We start from the raw sequence: 21,126 nt of genomic DNA, 5'->3' as shown, positions 1-21,126 counted from the left end.
GGCGGTGTTCTGGGCGGAGGTCAAAGGGATTGGTTCAACATGAAGCTGTTAACCTCCTGGAACACAGGGTGACCCTTAAAGCTGCGGCCAGAGTCCACCCGCCTTTTCCTCCTGCGTTCATGCCGGCATTGCTTCAGATGAATGTGTGTTGGTGCCCCCGCAACAACAATCCATCTATGTGATGTGCTTAACAATGTACATATAATTACGTTGTCAATGGGGGAATTCTGGATAAAATCAAGCAGAACATCATTACTAAGCACCAATTTTGATTGTCCAGTTATTAGAAGCAATACAAATGACCACATCAAAAAAATTAACTCTGGCAACATCCATTGGACACCAGACAACAATAAGACAATATAAAAACACAAGCTTACCTCAGAGGTATAGATAAACTGAAAAACATTGTCAACACCGTCAAAAGCAGATTCAACAAAAAGAAACAAAGTAGGAAAAAGCTATAAATGTGTCCGGGCTATTTTCTGTCGATAGCCACAGAAAACGGGCAGCTCTTATGTCTAAGTCCTCCTCGCCGACGCCCTGAAGCGGTGGCCAGAAGGCGGAAAGCTCAGGCCCCTTCTGCGGGGGGTGATCATAACAATGGAAAAATGACATTAGCCATCCTAAGGACCTGCTTGTTATAAACGTCCATGAGCTGGGCCCGAGTCAACCCAGACACCTCGCTTGCCACTTTAATGAGGCTTCCAAGTCTGTTCTCATTGGACAGGTTAAGATTTCCATTTCAGGCTACAATGCAGAAAGTTAAAATGGATTCAATATAACTTCTGTAAAAGAGTCGTCATTGCAATACAAACGTTAAAGAAAGGAAATCTTCTCGGAAAGAGAGGACACTGAGGACACGGTCGCTGCAACTACCTGGGATAACACCCAGAGATTTGAAGCTGTCCAACAGCATGACGGCCCAAGACGGCACAACATTTAATCACTATAGTATAATCTAATAAACTAGATTGAAGCTAGGAGTTGACTTTCTAAAACGAACAATGAGATCCTTAGTTTATTTGCCACGTTTAAATGGAGGAGAAACTTGTAACACCCTGAAACAAAGGCCTGACGTGCTCACTGCTCAGTATGATAATATACAATGATTAAAATCTCATGCACGTGAGACCCTCAGGCAATGCGCCTCAGGTGACACACACCGGGTTCTTGATCTGACGCCTGGGTGAACAGATAGATAGATGGATGAATAGATTTTCCCTGTGTTCATTGAGGTTTCCACAGGAAGCCCTGGTTTCCCATAGACCCACATCATGTTATGATTTGTTGCAGGGGTGCTGCCGTTTTGAAGCTCAGCGTGCCTACGCTTGGGGAAACAATAGTTTAATAATAAATACTGCAATGCTACTTCTCCCTCAAGTGTAATTTAAGATTACACTGTAGTAGAGGGCCACAGAATTGCCGGATCGAGACCATATCAAAGCTATCATGTGCCTTTGATTAAAATTCAGAAACCATTTATTATCAGTGTCTGGGTGCTTTTCTTTCTGTCCGTCACAGTACATAAATATTCCAAGTGGACCTGCCAGTTCCTTTATCATTGACCTTAGTAATGTAATGAATACTGAACCCACCGTGTATCCAGGTGAATTAAAGATGCAGGTGAATGGAAAAGAAAAGAGAGCAGATAAAGAAGAGAAAAGCAGAGACCGGGAAGGCTGGCAGACACATTTCTAATTAAATGTTCCTTCAAAATTGAACGTAATTACCTTAAGGGATAATCAGGCTCTACGAAATATCATTTAAAGGTTGCAATTGTCATGCTTGATAATATAAATCCAGACATGGCTCCCCTACCAAGCGCGCTAGCATGGTTATCAGAGCGTTATCTCTGGCTCTTTCTCTCCTTCACCTTCTCTCCCACCATCCCTCCCTCTCTCCCGTCTCTGTGGCTCACCTCTGTCGCTGCCCTCCTCCTCCCATCCCCAATGTTCTTGTGACTCAATAACTTGCAGCACTGATAACTCCATCGCTCCAATAGACTTCAGCTCGAAGGAAAGGTCACAAAACAACGGAGAGGCGATGTTTGGGCTATTTTCTTTAAGAGTCGCCACTTTGTTTTAGACATAGTTATAGATACGGATAAGTGGGATGCAAAGGGGGGGGGGGGGGATATCACCACCACCAAACATGCTCCAAATAGGTATTTTTGACATTCATATATCTTACACTAATGTACGAAGAGTGCTGTGTAGTTTATGTAGCCCATATCACATTATATTTATTTAGCTGAGGCTTTTTGTCCGAAGCAACTTACAATAAGTGCATTCAACCATTAAAATACTATCCAGAGATTACAATAAATATGCGAGTACATAAAATTTTTCAAATAAGTAAACTGCTCCATGTAATACATTTAAGATACCAGAGATAGAATATGTATATTTTAAATCTCTTAGTTCCTTGACACAGAGATCCCGCAATATTGCCGTAAAGAGGATCCGGCATTATGCTGGCCTTTTTTTTTCCACACAGAACCAAAGAACGACGACATAATTTACCCCCGCTTTGGTGCTTTCATATAGCATGCCATATAGCGTGCTTTTCATAAACTGCCGTGTGACACAACAGCGGCAGTTTCTTGTGTGGCATTTTACATCAATGTAATTTCTAAACAAGAAGTGAGTGTTGGATTGCTTTTATTAGCTGTTCACATTTAGACCACAAATGCAAGCGAAGTTGCTTTGCGTCATAAACAACATGTTGATTGATGATGTTGCAATGGCCCGATTTATGCGAGCGATGTGTTTGTGCAATCAGAAATACATTGGAGGACCGCATAAATGAATCTGTTATTTCCTCCACTACGGTCTTGAAGGCGGAACAATAATTTGCCCCCACCCCATTCCGTATTTGTACGTCCTTACAGGAGGCAAGGCAGAATTGCGCCACAACCTTGAACCGGCTGTTTAAAAGGGGCTTATGTTTTATTGAAAATAGGCTTCCCCCATGCATCAAAGAACAATACCATTCTGTGCGATTAACCCATGCTTACAGAGTTTCCTTGCTTCACTCAAACAGCATGACTAATATGATTGGTCAAAATTACTTTTTTTGTGCTGATTCTGCCGAAGAGCATTTAGTGTGTTCGCACCCTCGCACGTTTGAAAAAATGAACGATAGCACTTCAGTCTTTTGGAACCAATGTGTTGATAATGCTGCTATTGTTGCGGGTGTTTTACCGAAGCCAGGAGAGACATTTAGGGCGGTAGTATCATCCACATACCACTTTTAAGCAGGGTTGATTTCACCCAAGGTGACCTTGGGTGTCTTGAAAGGCGCCTCTAAATGAAATGTATTATTATTATTATTATTATTATTATTTCTCCCTGATCGTGAGAGAGCAGAAAGACCCCTGAGCTCCAAGGGAATCTCGATAACAAACTTAGCAACTCTTTCACACCAACTCCTACATTATGCTGTTTACACAGAGCCGGTTCGTTTTTTCATACGGAATGCGGTTTCGATAACAAGTGTCCACTGCAGTGTGAATGCCAGAAAACAAACTGCCATAAGGCAGTTAATTAGTTTAATTAAAGTAACACTTCCTCTGATGTGCTTATTATTTATCCACCAGCTAATTTATTCCACAAACTCAGCAAATGCAAACTGTCATGTTAAGTAAAGCTTGGGTAAGGTGAGATCTAATACTAATGCCGATAAATACACTTTATTGCAGTTCTATTGCTTTTAATCGGTGTTAAAAAAAGGCTGAACATTAAAAGAGGGTTGTATCTCATTCCAATCTCTGCCACCTCGTACGTGTCGGCAAAAAGAGAGATGGAGCAAGAGGAGGAATTTATAGTTACATTTCAACGCTTCACATTCAGACTTACTCATGTGTAGTCTTTCGTTCCCTGTGGCATCTCTGATTGCTCTCTTTATTCCCTTGATTCACACTCTTAAATAAATGTACTTTTATTCATGTGTCTTGATACACTTAATGCAAGATAATGTTTAGGAGTGGGTTGAGTGAGGTTAAAACAACAAGCCATTCCCAGCGCTGCACTGTCTCTTATCACAAAACATTCAATTTTATGCAACCGCTCGTAGTTGTATTTTTTAGCATATTGTCAATTTGATGGCAGAGCCCGGCTACTAAGTGGAATAAGGGAGGTGTGTGGGCATTCATGCATGTGTGATGATGGTGGGTAGGCAGTAAGAAAACAGATTTAGTACCTTGGTTCCGAATAACGAATTCTCTAATAATGTATTCACAATTGCACAACAGGCCCTGACAGCAGGCGATTTTCCGCCGATTCACCTTCTCTGACCGCTTCCAAGGACAACCCGCCAACCCTCGCTTCAACATAATCCCCAAGGTCGCTGTAAGGGAGGCGCTGGACTAACGGAGACACAATAGCTGCCTTTGTCTGCATATGCAGAAAGTTTTACCTTTTCCTTTTTTTTTTCGTCAGCCTTGAGGCCAGAAAGTAAAAGTTATTTTCCGAAATGAACAAATTTTATAAATCTCTTACAAAACATTTATCTTAGACTTATCATAGCAGCACTAGGGGTACAATAAATCGTTCGGGAAACGAAGGGTGCGTGCACGTGCACTTGCAATCTTGTTTATCCATATATTATGTATTAGGTGAAGTACTACTCAAGATGAGTAGTAATCACTAATCTCAAATCCCATCAGAAATTACAACAAAAATGTCTCCCATTCAACTGTGGTTACTTTTTAGTTTTATATCCTAAACCTGGTGAACCCCCATGAACCCGGTTCTTATAAGCCTGTGTGTTTGTTCCCTTCCCTAGGCAAGCCCAAAGTGGAGCTCGCCTATGACAAGATGTACACGGTAACCAGCCGGCTAGCGTTCACCGTCAGCAAGGAGGACGACGGCGTGCCTGTGGCGTGCATCGTCGATCATCCCGCGGTCAAGGACTTCCAAGCAAAAAAATACCTGGAGGTGCAATGTAAGTACTGGTGCTTATTTGTGAGATATTCATCCAATATTCCCAAAATGATGAAGCATTTACGCAAAAACACCCGCTCATGCCTTTTGATTGTGAAGGCCTTCGTTGATGCCCGGAGATGACATGCTCGTGCTCCACGGTGGTCTAATACAACATTTCTCAGGAAGGTCAAGAGCAGCCAAATGTTGGAGTCAAACTGCAGAGGTAGTAGCATCTTTGATGAGGCGAAAGGTTATTGCCATCACTGTGTGGAAAATTTTCAGGGCTGCTATTCAAGTTGGAAAACAGTTTGCCGGCTCTGAATGCCATACCTGTACAGTAACAGGCATGGTAAAATCAAGGCTCTCCAATAAAAAAGTGAATGAGCTCCCTCCTGTTGCTTGTAATTCGCTTTTCAATATTCCTTAAGTAAGGCGATTCAATGAAGAAAAAGAGGGTCGTTTCGAGCAGTCAAAAGACATGCCCGGGGCTTGAGCAGAGATTCATAACCACCATTGTTAAGAAAAAAGGCAGATTGACTTTTGGACATCTTTTGAGGGAACTCCCATTGCTGCAGTCAAAAAATCCAGATCCATGTTGCCCCTCTGTTTCCCATCTGTCTGTCTGCAGCACGGCAGCGTTCATATGAAACAACTAGACTTTTTGGTCAGGATGCGGCCCAAGGCTCAGCCCAAGGCCAGCAAGTACAGCTCTGGAAATGATTTCTGACTTGCGGGGATTTGGCCTGCCACCGTATAACCCCTCACGTATTGCTTCATAAAACTCTGAATCGCTTCCACTCCGAGGAGAAGGGATATACACACCTGCTGCGTCTGACCTTTTCCTGTGAGGAGCAATTCATCTATGCGGGCAACCTCATTTCCTTCCCACGTTCTAATAACGGAGGATCTGGGAAAATATGTGAAGCCAACAGTCCCTGGCCATGCTCATACCTGATTCACACAGGAGGACTGTCATCCCGCTCACCGCATGACAGACCCCAAGCATGGTGGCTCAGGTGACACCTCTGAAAGAAACTAATTTTCTTCCGGCTTCGGACCGCAGAGATGCTCGCTGTGGCGTTTTAAATATTATTATTTTTGACGGGGAGGGAGTATAATTGATGCCATTTTTCAACCTTGATCACCTGAGTTGAACCTAGTGTGGAATCCATTATGTGCTGATGGACTAAATAGAAATAACTAGAGCTACATATTCTTCACAAGCGTTTAACAGGAAAGAACTGGGATGCATGAAAGAACTAAAGAATCACCCAAATGAGAGGAGCACTTGCTTTTTTAATTGTATGATAATAATGCCAATACAGAGGAGTAATTTGTATAATTCTCATGGATAGTCGCACCCGACTGCGTCCTTCACTCAGCAGCAGTCCTGCGTCACCTGACCTTGCTTTCCCTTCCTTCCTGTGTTTTTACACCTCGTGGCGGAGGTTCTGCAAGCTTGACATTCTCCAGCTCAGTGTGCGCCTTGACCTCACTTCACCTTTCTTTGCTCAGAAAATGGAACAAATGAGGGGAGGGAGGTTCTAGAAGTTTCCCAGCAAGATGTATTCAACAAGTAGCAGTGTGTGTATTCACCAACATTGAAAAACCAAGGTGTCACATTCAATCTTATTTCACCACGTCTTGTACCTCTTCCTAATAGGAGATTTTATTATGATATATATTTTTTTAAGTTGTAGATCTCATAGTGCAGACAGTTGAAGATAGAGCCACAAAAAGTGACAATTATTATAACGATCACAGGGTGATGAAAAGAGGGAGAGAAAACAGGGAACCCAGGAAAGGAAAAAATAAAAATTACTTTAGCTAATTGTGTTCAGAGGATAATGCTGGCAAAACGACTGTAATTAGCATGGCAATAAGCAAACCTTAATTTGACAGTAGTTGCCTAGCAATCTGAAACTGCACCAAAAGGCACCTGTTGAAATTGCATTTTCCCAGGTTGTGATTTTCAACTTTGTGCTAGTTTCCCTGGTGCTGCCCACACATACAAATCCCTAATCAGATTTCCATTCATACATATTTCTGGCCAATAAAGTTAATGTTTGATATGATTTTTTTAAATATATTGCATAGCTGACGCTCTGAGACATTGAGCTGTGTTGGAAGTGATCGCTGGTGCGAGCATTAAACACAATTTTTTAATTGTTACATGTGATCTGCAAAACCCAGAAATGTCCCATTATGTTATAATGGTTGTAATATTCCCCATTACAAATACATGAACATTGTAGTGTTTAGTGTCTCACTCTCTTGATATTTCTCCTAGGTAGGCCGACTGCAAGGCAGGTTAGGGTACATGTTGGTCTTTCTTTTCCGCCCCCTAACCAACTATGGGGGTTTCAGGTTAGACAGATGTTGGCCAGGCCAACTAGGGCATTGTTATCCGTTATTGACTTTACAGGCCGTGCTTAAGGCTGCTCAGACTTATTTATATGGCTTTCATGTGGGTTTTTTTCTCCAAAATGGGAGCTTTGCACCTTTGTGCCTTTCGTACCCGAGTGTTTGACAGTTTTTAGGCAGTCATCATCTGGTGGTCCGCACAATGCCTTGTCAACTGATGAAAGGCCTATTTGTTTCTATGATTTCCTGCAATGGCAAACATCGTCCCTATACACTAAAACACACTGTGTATGAGCAGTTGGTCTGGATAGCATATAAAAGCCACAAATTATGCCTCGGGGAGAATTGTCATTTAATGTTTTTTCAGTCTTTAGTTGGTGATTATTTCTCGATCCTACAAAGGTCTTTGAGGCAGTCCCTGCTTAAGCGTTCCATTTTGACAACGTCAATCAGACAAAATCTGAGACATTTTGTACAATGGCCTTCGGGTAAACATGGGGAAATAGAATCTACCTTCGTTTGCTGGGTTCAATCTATTGCAGAGCTGTAATGGAAGCAATTCAGCCGCTACGTGACAACCAAGTCTTTTTCAAAAGAACGAATTGCCCATGCCTTTCACATTTCGTGTCACTGCTCGCTAACTTTTGATTCTATTCACACAAACTTTTTGAGTGCAGGCACAAACTTTGCCTACAGACATCCGACACAAACCACACTTCTTTAAAAGGGAGGGGAAGGGTTCCCGTGCGGCTCCGCTAACCGGTCTGTCCATCACGGGGAAGGGGAGAGGTAAAGAAGTAGCGTGATCTGTCTGGTGTCAGCCCACCGTGTTAATGGAAGAGCCAAAGGTTGTTTCTGACGGACCGCAAAGGTCAGCGGCCAGCATTAGTTAGACACCCAGTCGTGTTGACATGACCCCCTCCAGCCCCCCCCCTAAAACCACATATATATATATATATCACTGCCCTTTGCATCAAATCAAAGTCATTTTTCAATTTTTTTTTACCTAAGTCTGATGCACTCGGGCAGACGCTATCTGTTAAGGCTGCAGGAGGCGGTGGTGCTAAGTGTTGCCCGCTGCCTTGGCAGCGGGCAGCGAGGCACCGGCGGGAGACAACCGCGGTCAACAATCACGGGCAACGATCCCCTTCTTCTTCATGTCGTGGTTCAGTCTACTTCAGATTGATGTGGACGTGGAAGAACCAGAGACGTCGGAGAACCCGACGCAGTCGTTAGAGATTCATAATATCGTCTGGAGGCTCACACAGCTTTTGGACGTGATAATATATATTATATGATATATATATCTGTATAATATGATATTATTTAGATATAGAGCTCCAGGACTCACGCCGGAGCACCCGGAGTGTTCTAGAATATTTACAGAACACGGCCAAAGGCTGTGTGCGCCTCGCCTTTGCGATGCATCCACTGTAAACAGAGCGCATGGTACCGTGGCCGCAAGCTGCTCAGGGCCACACCCCCACCCTCCTCCTTGACCCGCCCCTCTCTTCCGCATTAAAGCTACAGACAACGAAACGGCGCGTTTGGGGAAAGCTCAATGTGCGACTGGTTTCGTAGTGGCTGTAATTCTGCACCACGGCTGAATTTCGGGAACGGCTTCAAATACTGTGTTCGGGGCCACCTAAGATCTATATTAAAGCATACATAAAGTAGCATGCCATGGGACCTTCAATGGATCCAACACCTCATGTGTAAGCATAATCCTTGAGTTCTTAACTGCTGCTGACAATCTTTCCCATGTTGTCAAGAATCAAAACAAGAAAGATTTGTGGACCTGGCATTTTGTAGCCCAAAGTTATTATTAAAAAAAAAAACATTGTCCAAGCCTTGCATAGCATTGGTGACAACGTTCAGCAAGCTAATCCGGTGATCAAAGCCTCGATGGGTAGGAAAGGCAGAATCGTCATTTTTTTATTTTGCTTGAGGTAGTACTATAATGGGAGACTTCTGTGGCAAATTCTCACCCCTTTTAACGGTTTAAATTATCTCTGTTTGTGTGCCATGAATAGCTAAAACCAAACGCAAGCTTATTCTGATGCAGTCTTTGTCTAATGTTGCAGAGACTGATATGAAGGCTGTAACATTGGATACATTCACCACACAGATACAAAACCTGCCAATGCTTTACATATGAGATCACATCCAGAGAACTGGGAGCTTCTCTGTTGATTTATTTGATGGTTTGTCAACAGAGAACCGATTCCTCAGATATTGTTTTTGTATTTACATTTTTACAAACAAGCTTTATCCCCCCCCCCCCCCTTCCTAAAGAAACAAACCAGAAAGGCGACTATTATTATCTATGGGCCGAGGAATGAGAAAAGCAACAACCGAGAAAACGTGTAGCAGAGATGGCCAAAGATATCCTGCTGTGTCGTCAAATCTAACCCTCCTCAATTTCGCTCACGCAGCCAATTTCAACCCCTGCCTCGGTGTTAGTTTGAAATTTCTGAGAGCAATTCTTGGAGTTATTATATTATGTTTATTTTCATAAGAATTTTGATTCTGCCTTTCAATAAATCCATTAACCTCAGGCTCTGCAGTTTGAAATTCAATCGATATGATGTTGCTGTTTTTAATATATATATATAATATATATATATACATGTGTATGGGAGGGGCCAAAACTGCAGCCAAATCTGCCAAATAAGAGTTGATTGGACTGCAGAGAGATGGATCATGAAACAGTGGGCTGTTTTGATCTAATGAACCAGTGCAGAGTTTCTAATGAAGGAAGCTCCGCTTGGCGATCACCTGTTGGGCATTGGGTCCGTCTTGAGTGACTCGCTCCCATCCACCACATAGTTGTTAGGATTAACATGTTAAAATATTAATGCTGCATCTGCACGGCGAATCGACCGAGAGCATTAAAAAGTTAGTTAGTACACTCGCAGTGTTTTATTTCTCGCCCGCTGTTCTTTCGCTCAGATTCTCTGAATCAGAAAATGTCTGTCTCTCCATCTCAGTCTCTCGCTCGCTCCGTCTGTGTCTCTGTGTGTGTGTCTCTCTCTCTCTCTCTCTCTCTCTCTCTCTCTCTCTCTCTCTCTCCTCTGTGTCTCTCTCCCTTTGCAGGCCAACCTCTCTCTCTTTCTCACCTGTAGTTTGTAGGTGTGTCTGTTAAAATTCGGCACAGTGGTGTCGGCATGTTTTTAACATGGTCAGCTTACAGTGCCATGGGTCTGTGGTCGGTTGGTTTGTCGCCCCCCTCCTCTTCCCCGATCAGAGGAAGGGGAAAGCACTCCTGGTTCGGGAAGGGTTTGCAAAGACGAGCGAGAAATGGACAGGGCTGGATGTCAAGAAGCTCATATGATTATTTCTATTATAATAGCAACCTAGTGGAATGTTTACAATCTCTCTCTCCCTCTCTCTCTCTCTCTCTCTCTCTCTCTCTCTCTCTCTCTCTCTCTCTCTCTCTCTCTCTCTCTCTCTCTCTCTCTCTCTGTCTCTCTAACTCTCTTTCTCTCTCTAACTCTCTTCTCACCCCCAACAGACAAACCTGAGGTGAAGATAGTGGTGGAGTTTCCCCAGGGCCTGACGAGGGAGGGGGAGAACCTGGAGCTAACCTGCCAAGCTAAAGGCAAGCCCCAGTAAGTTGGACACACACAAAGCTTCATATGCACGCACACACACACACACACACACACACACACACACACACACACACACACACACACACACACACGCACACACACACACACACACACACACACACACACACACACACACACACACACACACACACACACACCTTCTCTAACATAAACATACTCTGTCCACACTTACAGGCACACACAGTCTCTCATACATACATACAAACCCACAGTCACCAGGCTTACAAGCACAACCCCCCCCCCACACACACACACACACACACACAAACACACACACACACATTCACACAAACAGCCACAGATGTGCCGTACATGCAGATGCATTATTATGGACCAGCGCTAACAAATACTGACAACAGTGCAGATTGCAGAGGCTATTTTTAACGCATTTACCTCAAAGGTTAGTAAATGACAACAGCTGAGCCTCCTCTCTTTATTAGCGTCCCTCTGCTGCGCTGCAGGTGTTGTGCTGCTGGCACGGCTGCCCAACGCATCCCCATTGGATGATGATTGTCATGTGACGTCCTCCTGCCATCACATACATGCAGCATATGGCACACCATCAGTATTATAGTTTATATTTTATGGTACTCTCGATTTTATTTGCAACTTTATCCACCCAAAATTAACAAAAGGTCATGGTTGATATCATCTTTATAGTTTTCATCACGTTTTAATGCAATGATATGCTCTACACAATATAATGTCTACAATTCGTAAAAAGGAAAGAAAAAAATCCTTCAACCTGATTTCTCTTTGCTTGAAGAGAAATCAGGTTAAAACATAACCCGGTTAAAACAGGTTAAAACATAAGCCCAGTCCTTTATTCCTGACATTTCAGATCTTAGTTTGCATGGGGTTTGTGACTTGCCTGCAGTGTCCGCACCTGGGTGCAAAAACAAACACAAACAGACAGACACACACAGACACACTCAGACACGCATGCATATTAACAAGTAAACCAACACACATGCAAACTCCATTTTCCTGGGGTTTCTATGCAAATGTAAAAAAAAAAAAATATGAACACACAAAAACCTTTTTAAATCAATTTTAAAAAGGTTTTAATTGCAAGTGCACTTGTGTGCACACACTTTAAAACACACACACACATAGACTAGCACACATGTTTACAATTGCAAAGAATTCACTAAAATCCCACGTGTACTTTTTCCGTACACTGACCTACAACCACCATGTAGTTTTCTCCCTAATACTAGAGACCCCCTGTCAAAACCCCCCATTCGCTTGAGAATGCCGGAAACAATCTCCAATGAGCGCTGGAATTTGGAAGTCATTTTCATGAAAACGTCCCGAGTTCTGGAGTCATTAGCACAGATAAAGTGTGCATGTGAGCACGCGTGCGTGTTACTATATTTTGTATTCCGAACACTTCCCTTCCCCTCCCCTTGCTGGCTCCTCTCCAACCTGGAGTCGTCTCTCCTCACGTCTGTCCGTCTGTCTGTCCGTCTCCTCTCTGCGGGATTTTGCACATTTCTTTGTTATTATTTTCCCTCTCCCAGGTGCTCCCCCACTCTTCCTAAACCCACTCCTTACTTCCACCAACACACTTCCTTCCCAATTTTTTTTGTCTATCCCTCTCCCAGGTGTTTGCGTGTTTGTGTTTGTGTGTGCGCATGTGCCTGGGTTTTCTTGTGTCTGAATTATTCTTTCCAAGCCAATCTTCCCTTTGAAAATCACCCGCACCAGCCATTAAATGTTGCATTGTATATTCATTTTTCTTTTTTTTCCCCCTTCAGTAACGGCTGGGCCCAAACTACAATTTTTTGTATTCTCGTTTAAAATCCTTCTCTTTCTTTGTTGCTTTCATCTGGTTTTTTTAAATTACCTCTCTCATGTACTCTGCCTCCATTCCCCATCTGATCTATTTCAAATGGAGGAAAATGAGTTAAACTGCCAGAATGCGAGGCAACAGAAGAGGGGGAGAGAGCGAGGGAGGCAGAGAGAGCGAGAGAGAGAGTCATTCTCCAGGGAAATAACAGCCACCACCGGTGGTCCTGGAAGGTTGCCTTTACAAAATGGAGGTGTTTTGGTCTTCGGAATGATGTTTATTTTTCCTTCTTTGTCACCAGCCATATTGAGGTGGTTCTGTGAAGACTGTGCCATTTTTTGTTTAATTTGAAACCAATAGGTGTCATAAATGTTTACGTCAAATGCAAAGATGAGGTCAAAGTCTATGACAGGTCCAGCTTAGATACATTCATACTTTGAACTAATTAGTTGTATTCTCTTGCAAATCTTTTTCTGCCTTGTGTATCAGGATTTTCCCTGTGTATTGGCGAGGCATTTTCAAAAGCGTTTCCCTTCTCACAGGCTCTCTAACTTATGTAACGATGCACTTTGCATTCAGTTCCCCCGGTGCTGTACTGTAGGAGGAACAATGGCAGTCACAATGTGCCACGTGACGCAATGCTACAAAAACAGGTGTGGAGCTGCAAAGCAAACCCACACATTCACGCAAACCATAAATGTCAGAAACTATTTACTACACTTTAACGAAGGGTGAAATAAAAAGAGCTGCACACAGCTCAGAGAAATGAACTCGCTAAATATTTCTTAGTAAGTGTCCAAGAGTGGCTTAATCCTGGCAAGAACTGTTTTTGGCCGAAAGACATGAGCTACTACACGCTCGGCGTTCTGTATTCACAGCCGAGCGTGATAGTATATCAGAGGGGTTGGCATGGGTGAAGTGAATAGAACACTCCAGTCCTCGCCAAAAGGTACTCAGTTTGATCACCAAGGTCTCCCAGACGCCTCTCACCTTCTCCCAGCTTCCTGAAGGACCCCGGTATCTGCATCCACCGCCGGTAGCTGCGTATAGGAGCGTCCGCTAAGTGACCCAACGGTAAGCACAGGTCTTGCTGTCTCTGTCTCCTCTCAGGCCGCAGAAGGTGAACTGGGTGAAGGTGGACGACGAGTTCCCGTCCCACGCCGTCATCACGGGCGGCGACCTGTACATCGAGAACCTCAACAAGTCGTACAACGGAACGTACCGCTGCGTGGCCACCAACACGGTGGGCGAGGCCTACGAAGACTACGTCCTCTACGTCTACGGTATGCCCTCGTGAGGGGTTTGGGGGGGGTGGCGGTGTGTGTGTGTCCGTTGTTGTGCTGCTGTTTTCATCTTTTAACTTGCCCCCCTCCAGCCGCTCATCCCCTGCCTGGATGCGCACCTTTGTTCCTTCGTTCTTTAATGAGTAATGATGTCTTCTTTCATGCCTTACCTTCGTTGGTGTTTTGTTCCTGCCTTCTTTCATGCCGGCCTTCCTTCCGTCCTTATTTTCCCGACTCCCTTCCATCACGCCCCCATTCATCCATGGCTTTTCTCCTATTAAGCACGACTTTCTTCTGTTTTCTCTCTCCTGTCTTCCCTTCCCTCCATTTTTTTCCCCTCCAATCCCTGCCCATGAACACTTTCTTTTCAGGGTTGTTGTCAAGGCGACACGGAGGCTTCTGAGATCTATGACTGTTTACAGCCTCGGATGAAATGAATGCCACTTTTCTCATGTCAACCATACAGTTATCACGTCCATACTCAAGCTCCTCTAATCTAATAGCATCTATAAGTGCATATATGCATTCATATGTATATATAGAGATATATATGAGCATCACATCCCACCCCCCCTGCCACTAACATTATCTCCCCATGCTCTGAAACCTTCAGTACGTTTTGGACTTCCGTGTATTACACTCTAATGTGCTCATTTAGCTGTGGCCGCCCAAATTACCGTTTCGCTATCTTTGCTTTTCGTAGGTGCCAAGCCAGCACGCAGAGGAGTCGTTTAGCTTTTTTCTTTTTAAATTATTTTCTAACCGGTAATTATTGCAGTGAAAACATTTGTGCCGCTTGTTTTATTTTTCGTCGCTTTGTCATTTATTCTCGAACTAACAATAAAGTGTCCACAGCGACGGACGTCTGCCAGTTAAAGGGAAGCTTCTTCAGAGCGCTAATGATGAACACTGTCAAGAAGCACATGGTCACTACGATACTGCTTATACCGCCACCTGCTACCTGAAAGCTGTTAGTAGTTTGCAATGGATAGAGTACGCTTTCTTTTATTCACTTGTGTGTGTGTGTGTGTGTGTGTGTGGGTGTGTGTGTCTTCGTGTACACAAAATTTAATTTGAATGTGTCTGCTAATGGTGTGTGTGTGTTTGTGTGTGTGTGTGTGTGTGTGTTTGTGTGTGAGTGTGTGTGTCTTCGTGTAAACACAATTTAATTTTTATGTGTCTGCTAATGGTGTGTGCGTGTGTGTGTGCGTGCGTTTGTGTGTGTGTGTGTGTGTGTGTGTGTGTGTGTGTGTGTGTGTGTGTGTGTGTGTGTGTGTGTGTGTGTGCATACACAGTACTTCACTGTGCTCTTTGCTTTTCTCATAATCATAATTACCAGTTTCAAAGACAAGTGTGTGCTGAAAGAAAATAGTTTTTTTCCTGTGCCTGTGTGTGTGTGGGGGGGGGGTTAGCAGGTGAAAATACATTATTCAAGAAAAAAAAAGAGAATTGCCTTGATTATTCAAAGGCCGGCAACAGTACTTTTGTACCTGATTTGCGGCTCTTCTGCCTGAATATTCATCGCCTCCATAACAATAAGGGACTGAAGAATGTAACAAAAGATAGTCTTGAATAGATAAAAATACCAGTTGCACAAAGCCACACATCTTTTATTTTAAATGTTCACCATTCCCTCAATGGAAGGAATGAGAACGTATTATAACTTGAAAGAACGTTAGAATGCACAAAGGTTTTTCAATCATCATATATCCTGTGTGTGTGTGTGTGTGTGTGTGTGTGTGTGTGTGTGTGTGTGTGTGTGTGTGTGTGTGTGTGTGTGTGTGTGTGTGTGTGTGTGTGTGTGTGTGTGTGTGTGTGTGTGTGTTTGTATAGCAGTAAGCTGCTGTGAGCTGCTCAGTGACAATCAACAGCTGTGTAATAGCAGATGTCTGACAATACTATTCTATACATTCGTAGGCGCACCTCAGAAAAGATTGGTACGCTTGAAAGAACATAGGCACAAATCATCTTTGCCACATTTGTTAACAGTCCATATATATCAGTATATATGATATATGTATACATATATATTAAAGCATGGAAGGACAGATCGCTTAATCACTAAATTTTCTCAAATCGCAGTGGGATTTATTTGTGTTCCCTGTGTGTGTGTGTGTGTCTGTGTGTGTTTGTGTGTGTCTGAAATGAAAGGACTATGACAGAAGCTGCTTCTGCTTTGACCCTTGTCCGCATACTCCAACCTGCTGAAAAGACAACACTCCCCCACTGAGATTACAATGTGTTGTTGAATTGTACAGAGCTGTGTGTGAATCTGGCTCAGACCATGCACGCCACCGTGGGGGTGGCCTTGGAAGTCTGTCTCTCTCTCTTGCTCTCTTTTGCTCTCTTTTGCTCTGTCTCGCTCCCTTGCTCTGATGCTGCCTCGGACGCCCACCCCTCACCCCCATGGGGAGATCAACTAAAAACGACAGACACACACAAAGATAAACACAGTAATGCAATATTTGGGACAACTAAAAGGCCTGTGACATAATACCAACAACCATTACAGGAAAGAAAGCTTCTGTAAAAGCCAGCCTTTTGATGTTTCCCTACCCCTTCCCCAATTCTAATAAGGTCCACGTACAAAAATCATGTTACAAAACAAGTCTGAATAAAAAGTGTGCTGGGCAATCACAAAAGCCCCTCGCCCTCTCTCATCCCAAGAGTCGCCCAAAGCCAGGCCTAAGGAAACGATCATAGTGGTCGAGCAAACACAATCTCATGTCCCGTTAGAAGACACTAATAAGGGGCGTCCCGCTCAAGGAACAACCGCGGGCAGGCTGCAGATCGGCCTGCTCGGACCTAAACACTAGAATATCCCCAAACATTTGATGTCGTGCACCCCCCTTCTTCTCCATTCACCTCCCAAAATGCATCAGGAGCCACGAGGCCCTGGCGATTAATCCTGCCGCGGCGGCGCAGCTCATGCACCCCCAGCACCGGCGGCCGCAGTTTCCCGCCTGACAGCGGCACTCTTTTACAGCCAATAAAAAGAGCTGGCTCCTAAATTCTCACTTGCCTCCCTGCGCCTGCTTCAATACTGCCCAATTTTTTATTGCATGGTAGCGGCTTGTTTATTGACCCTGTTGCGCTCTATTCGTCTTCCTTTATGTCTTCACTCATTCCTCGGAGCCCCTCCGGTTGCTTTTGTCCGGGCCGGCCTAGGGGGACTCTCCCGATGGCACCGTCCCCCCCCCCCCGTCCCCGTCCCCCCGGCTCAGAGATGGGAGCAGGCAGCTCGCAGCTCGCATTCTAAAGCTTTTGGTTACATCGTTGGATAACGGCTTTTTCGTAATATTCTAAATTTAATGACGTGTTTGGCGCTGACGGAAACGGCAGAGGCTAGTGCCTTCACTGCGGTCTTGGAACGGAAGCCAATTTGTATTGCAGGGTTTTTCCTTTCATTTTTTTTGTTTTTTTCAGTGCAGCCACTACCTCGCTGACTATTAGATGGGGTTTAGATGTTGTTGCTCTGGGTAGGTTTTGTTTCGTTTTTTTTTATTGGTTGGTTCTTTGTCTCAGGAGTATAATGGAATGTAAAAGACATTAAAGAAACATTGCACCGCCCTATGCTGCTTTTAGTTTCCTACAATTGAGATTGACTGAATCGGATTGGTCTTAACCAGATTTCAACTTAGCAAGTTGAAATAGTTTGATGGAGGTGTCCAAAGGGGAATAATGTTGGAATTAGGTGAGTTTGTATGACGCAAATGTGGTTGATTTTTGTTTTCAATGCAGAACATTGAAAACAAATAATATATTAGTGGTTACTAACTTTATGGGAAAGGAAGGAGAGGGACTCCTGTGATGACATTGTTTAAAAACCTTTCCATGTTAAATGGACTCTGAACAGTAAAATCACTTCACTGATCTTTTAGGTCCAAAATAAGGGGGCCAAAGGAGTCATAAGGAATTAACTCTGCTGACCACAGCAGCAGGGTGCCTATGAGAATGGCTTACATGTGCCTCTGGACACGGCATGGCTTAACATATGATTAAACCCTAAACCTGCCCAATTAAAGGCGAAGCATACTCTATTGACAAGTCTCTCAGTGGATACCTCAGCCCCCCTCTTCAAAATTCATAAATCATGAATGTAAAAAAAATGAAGAGTGCAGTGAGTCAGCAAGGAGTGAGAGCAAACTCAAACGTGCACCACATCAGAAAGCTAATCAGCTCCAGTATTCTTTGATATCCGTGCACCGGCTAGCCGCAGAAAACACAAAAAACAGAAGGCAGGGCCAAAACATGCAGTAAACACGGGGCCAGTCTTCCAGTCTGTTGCTTTTAATCTTTTCCTTTTTTTCCCGCCTCGTCGCTGCTAAGTTTTTAATGAGCTATTGACACTGATCCCGAACATCTGCCCGGGCCCCTCGCAGTTCATGATGGGATAAAACCAATTAAGTGGAACCACTGCCGAGCTGGCTGGAGTGAGCCTGATCTCCTGAGCATGTGCGAAAACTCATCAGTGCAAACCTTCTCCTCTTGCCAGACGTTCCCCCAACCAGCCCCCCCCCACCCCCCCCACCCCCCACCCCCCATCGGACCACCTCCACAGCCATCGGCCGTTCCGCACAGAAGCCCTTTGTTTCGGTTTTGAGCAGTATTTTTTGAATTAAACAAGAGGAAGGTGCATGTTTTAAGAAAACTGCCACCTCAGCACAGTGTGTGTAGTATTGATCTGCAACACCTGAAGGCCTTGATGATTTGCATCTGAACTTTTGCTGCAGGCCGAATTCCGAGGGGCTACATAGACCTCTCTGCCTTCCCCTTTTTTATTGTTTGATCCTAATTCTAATGAGGAAGAATAAAACAACAATATTTTTTGAAAATATTAAAAGCCAAGCAGCCAGTGGTGCAACAACTGTGTTCTGCCCTGGAGGTAGACAATCCTCAAGACCACAAACAACCAATGTGCCCTAAGGGAAGACAGAGCTCCTCTTAGTAGATCTTTACCTCCTCTGCCTTTTATTCACTATTAACCTGATTGAAATTAAACTAAATGTTCACTTTTGATTACAAGTACACCCAAAATCAGGGTTTATCTGTGCAGGAGATGAAACAGAATAACGTCGGTTCGTCAACTCAAACGAGAACCCCAAGGAAGCTCTGGTTAGCTGTGGTTCATGCTACGTTTCTCTTACGTTGAACATCCCCTGTTGTGTTGGTGCTTTCACTCATTCCTTTGGACGGGAACGCATAATAAAATATAGACACTGTCCTTGCAGAAGGTTTTATAAGTACACATGTAATACTTAACTGAACTGGATGCCTTATTCAAAGCATTTGGGCATTCGATGTCCTTGTTCCATAAAAAATACCAACAAGCCTGATCTAATTGGTCGCAATGTTATGGTTTTACATCTCATTTGGCCGCATCACCACGACCGTTTGACATGGTGATGGGGCTGTGATGAGGATATGAGTCAGGAACTCTGTTTGTTGCATTGGAGGACCGATGGAAGAGATTGACGTCACCTTTGCATCACTACTTGCTCATGGTACGAAAAGACAGTCTTTTTGTCCTCAGTGCGTAGCTATAGACACAAGTCTGCAGCAAAACTTTGCTTTTGTTGTTGACTTTGTCTTTGATATTGCAATGTGTCTTTTTTCTTCTGCCAACATTCAAAGAAATATCAGTTTTTTTAAAGGATAACAATTCAAGCCAAGTTTACTTTCAAGGCACTCCACTTGTTCATCTTGGTCCCAATTTCATCTAAGAAGAGATGCCTTTGTAGGGTAGCACGATGAGTTGCTCCCTAGCAACACATTCTCTCTCTCTCTCTCTCTCTCTCTCTCTCTCTCTCCCCCACCCATTTTGATAAAAAAAAACACCCCTGAAAGACACTGCTTGTCTTCCTTGGTTTCTTTTTTTCCTCCCCACCCCCTTTTTTCGATTCTTGCACCTTTTGCGTGAGCCCCGCGGTGGTCAGTCCACTATCCAGGAGGAAAGCAGCAGCATGCGGAGGCTGCTAACCAGGGCCGAGCTGCCTGCGGCTGCTTACGGCCACACCTCCTCTGCCTCCACAGGGGAACTGTCACTGTTGATATCTCCTGTGGCTGTCGGCCCAGGTTGAAGGTGTCTGTGTGTGTGTGTGTGTGTGTGTGTGTGTGTGTGTGTGTGTGTGTGTGTGTGTGTGTGTGTGTGTGTGTGTCTGTGTGTGTGTGTGTGTGTGTGTGTGTGTGTTTTTGTGTGTGGGAGAGGGGGGAGAGGTCCTACCTGTCTAATGAAATAAAACAATTACAAATAAGGCTTGGACTCTTGCTAAAGGCACTCTCTCCAACGGGAGCGGACGCACACGGTTTATTACAGAGGTGGTTTCCACCATGTTGCCGTCGATGTAACTCATTGGTTTGTCTGGATTCCGGGTTTGTTTGTCGCCAGATACCGCGTTCTTCAGTGACATAGTGTTCAACTCTCTCCGCAAGGTATCAAGTGTGCATTATTCCCGTTTTTGTTTGTCGAGATTGATCGCCCCGTAACCATGACGCCCACGAGTGGCCATGCTGCTGCCCGTGTGCTCGTTATGCAATTAATCACTTTCTAACAATGGAATGCCCACCGCCGTAGTCAATATATTTCATCTCATTCTCCCTTGCTGCCAGTAGGTGGAGACCGGGCGGGGGGAACTCACATTGAGTGCTGCCGTACCTCCCACCCCCCCTTCCCAACCATGCTTTCCCAGTGGCCCAGTTTATTTGATCCTTTTTTAAGTTTTGTGCGTCGTTTTGCCGTTTTTTGTTACTTTTGCACTCCTCCTTTTGCCGGCCCCATCATGTGTTTGTGGTGTACTTTTTGTTTTCCCCATCCAGATGCCCCCACCACCACCCCTTTACCCACCACCACCACCACCTCCACCACCCCCGCCTCCACCACCTCCGCCGCCATCATCTCCCACTCCCACGGCCCTCAAGGTACGGTGTCCCCTCCATACACCGCCTCGCACCGCGTCCGTGGATGTGTGTGTGTGTGTGTGTGTTCATGTGTGTTTGTGTATTGTGTGTGTGTGTGTGTGTGTGTGTGAGCGCTGAACACGTGCACGCCGTCTTCGCTCGCCCGCGCTGCACCCATTCCTTCTTTGCTACGTTTGGAGATTACACGAGAACGCTCTGTATGTTTC

The 21,126-nt window shown here is 44.4% G+C and overlaps 1 protein-coding gene across 6 annotated transcripts in view; it reads left to right on the top strand.

Moving 5' to 3' along the window:
* The window catches only part of cadm1a (cell adhesion molecule 1a), a 276,780-nt gene that overhangs the window by 231,320 nt on the left and 24,334 nt on the right, over window positions 1-21,126 (top strand). For 4 of the 6 annotated variants that reach the window (XM_060057032.1, XM_060057033.1, XM_060057031.1 and 1 more), the window contains 4 exons: window positions 4,789-4,947; window positions 10,807-10,903; window positions 13,830-14,002; window positions 20,819-20,920. In XM_060057032.1, the coding sequence (XP_059913015.1) occupies window positions 4,789-4,947; window positions 10,807-10,903; window positions 13,830-14,002; window positions 20,819-20,920 (531 nt within the window). The remainder of the gene's footprint in view (window positions 1-4,788; window positions 4,948-10,806; window positions 10,904-13,829; window positions 14,003-20,818; window positions 20,921-21,126) is intronic. The other 2 variants (XM_060057035.1, XM_060057034.1) reach the window with 1 other exon arrangement.

Source organism: Gadus macrocephalus, chromosome 7 (assembly GCF_031168955.1).
Source record: "Gadus macrocephalus chromosome 7, ASM3116895v1".
In the NCBI taxonomy this organism is placed as follows: Eukaryota; Metazoa; Chordata; class Actinopteri; order Gadiformes; family Gadidae; genus Gadus; species Gadus macrocephalus.
This window is presented reverse-complemented; position numbering and strand designations above follow the sequence as displayed.